This window comes from Octopus bimaculoides, chromosome 6, assembly GCF_001194135.2.
Source record: "Octopus bimaculoides isolate UCB-OBI-ISO-001 chromosome 6, ASM119413v2, whole genome shotgun sequence".
Lineage (NCBI taxonomy): Eukaryota > Metazoa > Mollusca > Cephalopoda > Octopoda > Octopodidae > Octopus > Octopus bimaculoides.
Window position 1 is genome coordinate 3,466,263 of NC_068986.1, and position 738 is coordinate 3,467,000.

At 30.5% G+C, this 738-nt stretch overlaps 1 protein-coding gene across 3 annotated transcripts in view; it reads left to right on the forward strand.

Annotated features, from left to right (window-relative positions):
• The window catches only part of LOC106882947 (dual oxidase maturation factor 1), a 52,366-nt gene extending 51,764 nt beyond the window's left edge, over positions 1-602 (forward strand). For all 3 annotated transcript variants that reach the window (XM_014933795.2, XM_014933811.2, XM_014933802.2), the window contains exon 9: positions 217-602. In XM_014933795.2, the coding sequence (XP_014789281.1) occupies positions 217-492 (276 nt within the window). In that variant the 3' untranslated portion in view covers positions 493-602. The remainder of the gene's footprint in view (positions 1-216) is intronic.
• Positions 603-738: the final 136 nt, after the last annotated feature.

Sequence of the window (738 nt, forward strand, 5' to 3'; positions counted from 1 at the left end):
GGGGGGGGGGAGCTTTGTTTAAAATTTAGTCACTGTTCACATTTCGTTGAAACTAATATCTGTTAACATTAAATTTCATGTGGACATGAAGGAAATGAATGAGCAATTAGATCATTTGGAATTCAAACTTGTCTCCAGCTTTTAACTTTCAAATATAACTTAACAAATCAATGTAGTTTCTTTCTAGTTTGTATTATTTTGTATTTTTATTTTCAGAAAAATGAACTTGCTCTTAATGGTAATGTAAACTTGGGCTACAATGCGGAAATGAAGATATGTAAATCAATAGAAAATCAAGCAGGTGAACCAAACTTAAATCTAGTCAATAATTCGCTGAATAAACATATAACATATCCAAGTAGCTCGAACATGTTTTCTACGCCAAACTCGCTTGAAAAGAGTCAAGATAATATCCAAGAAATAAATGACAAACTCAGACCAAACGGAGATTTGAGTCACGTTGTTGTCGTCAATGAAAATGAACGTCTCTGAAAATGTAATTGCTTTACTTCGAAACCTACATACAAAATCTCTGAATCTCAAAATTCTAATTCAAGGAACCAGTAAGGCGTGTTGGCTTCCATCTTCCTTCAAAAAACAAATTATACAAGACATGGTTTTCCAACCTGTTAATATAATTTTAGTAATTGCCTTTCTAGGTTTTACTAGAATGTTTTTAAAACGTGATCTATGAATTCATACCATTTCAAAATTTTTTTTTTTTTTTTTTTTTTTTTT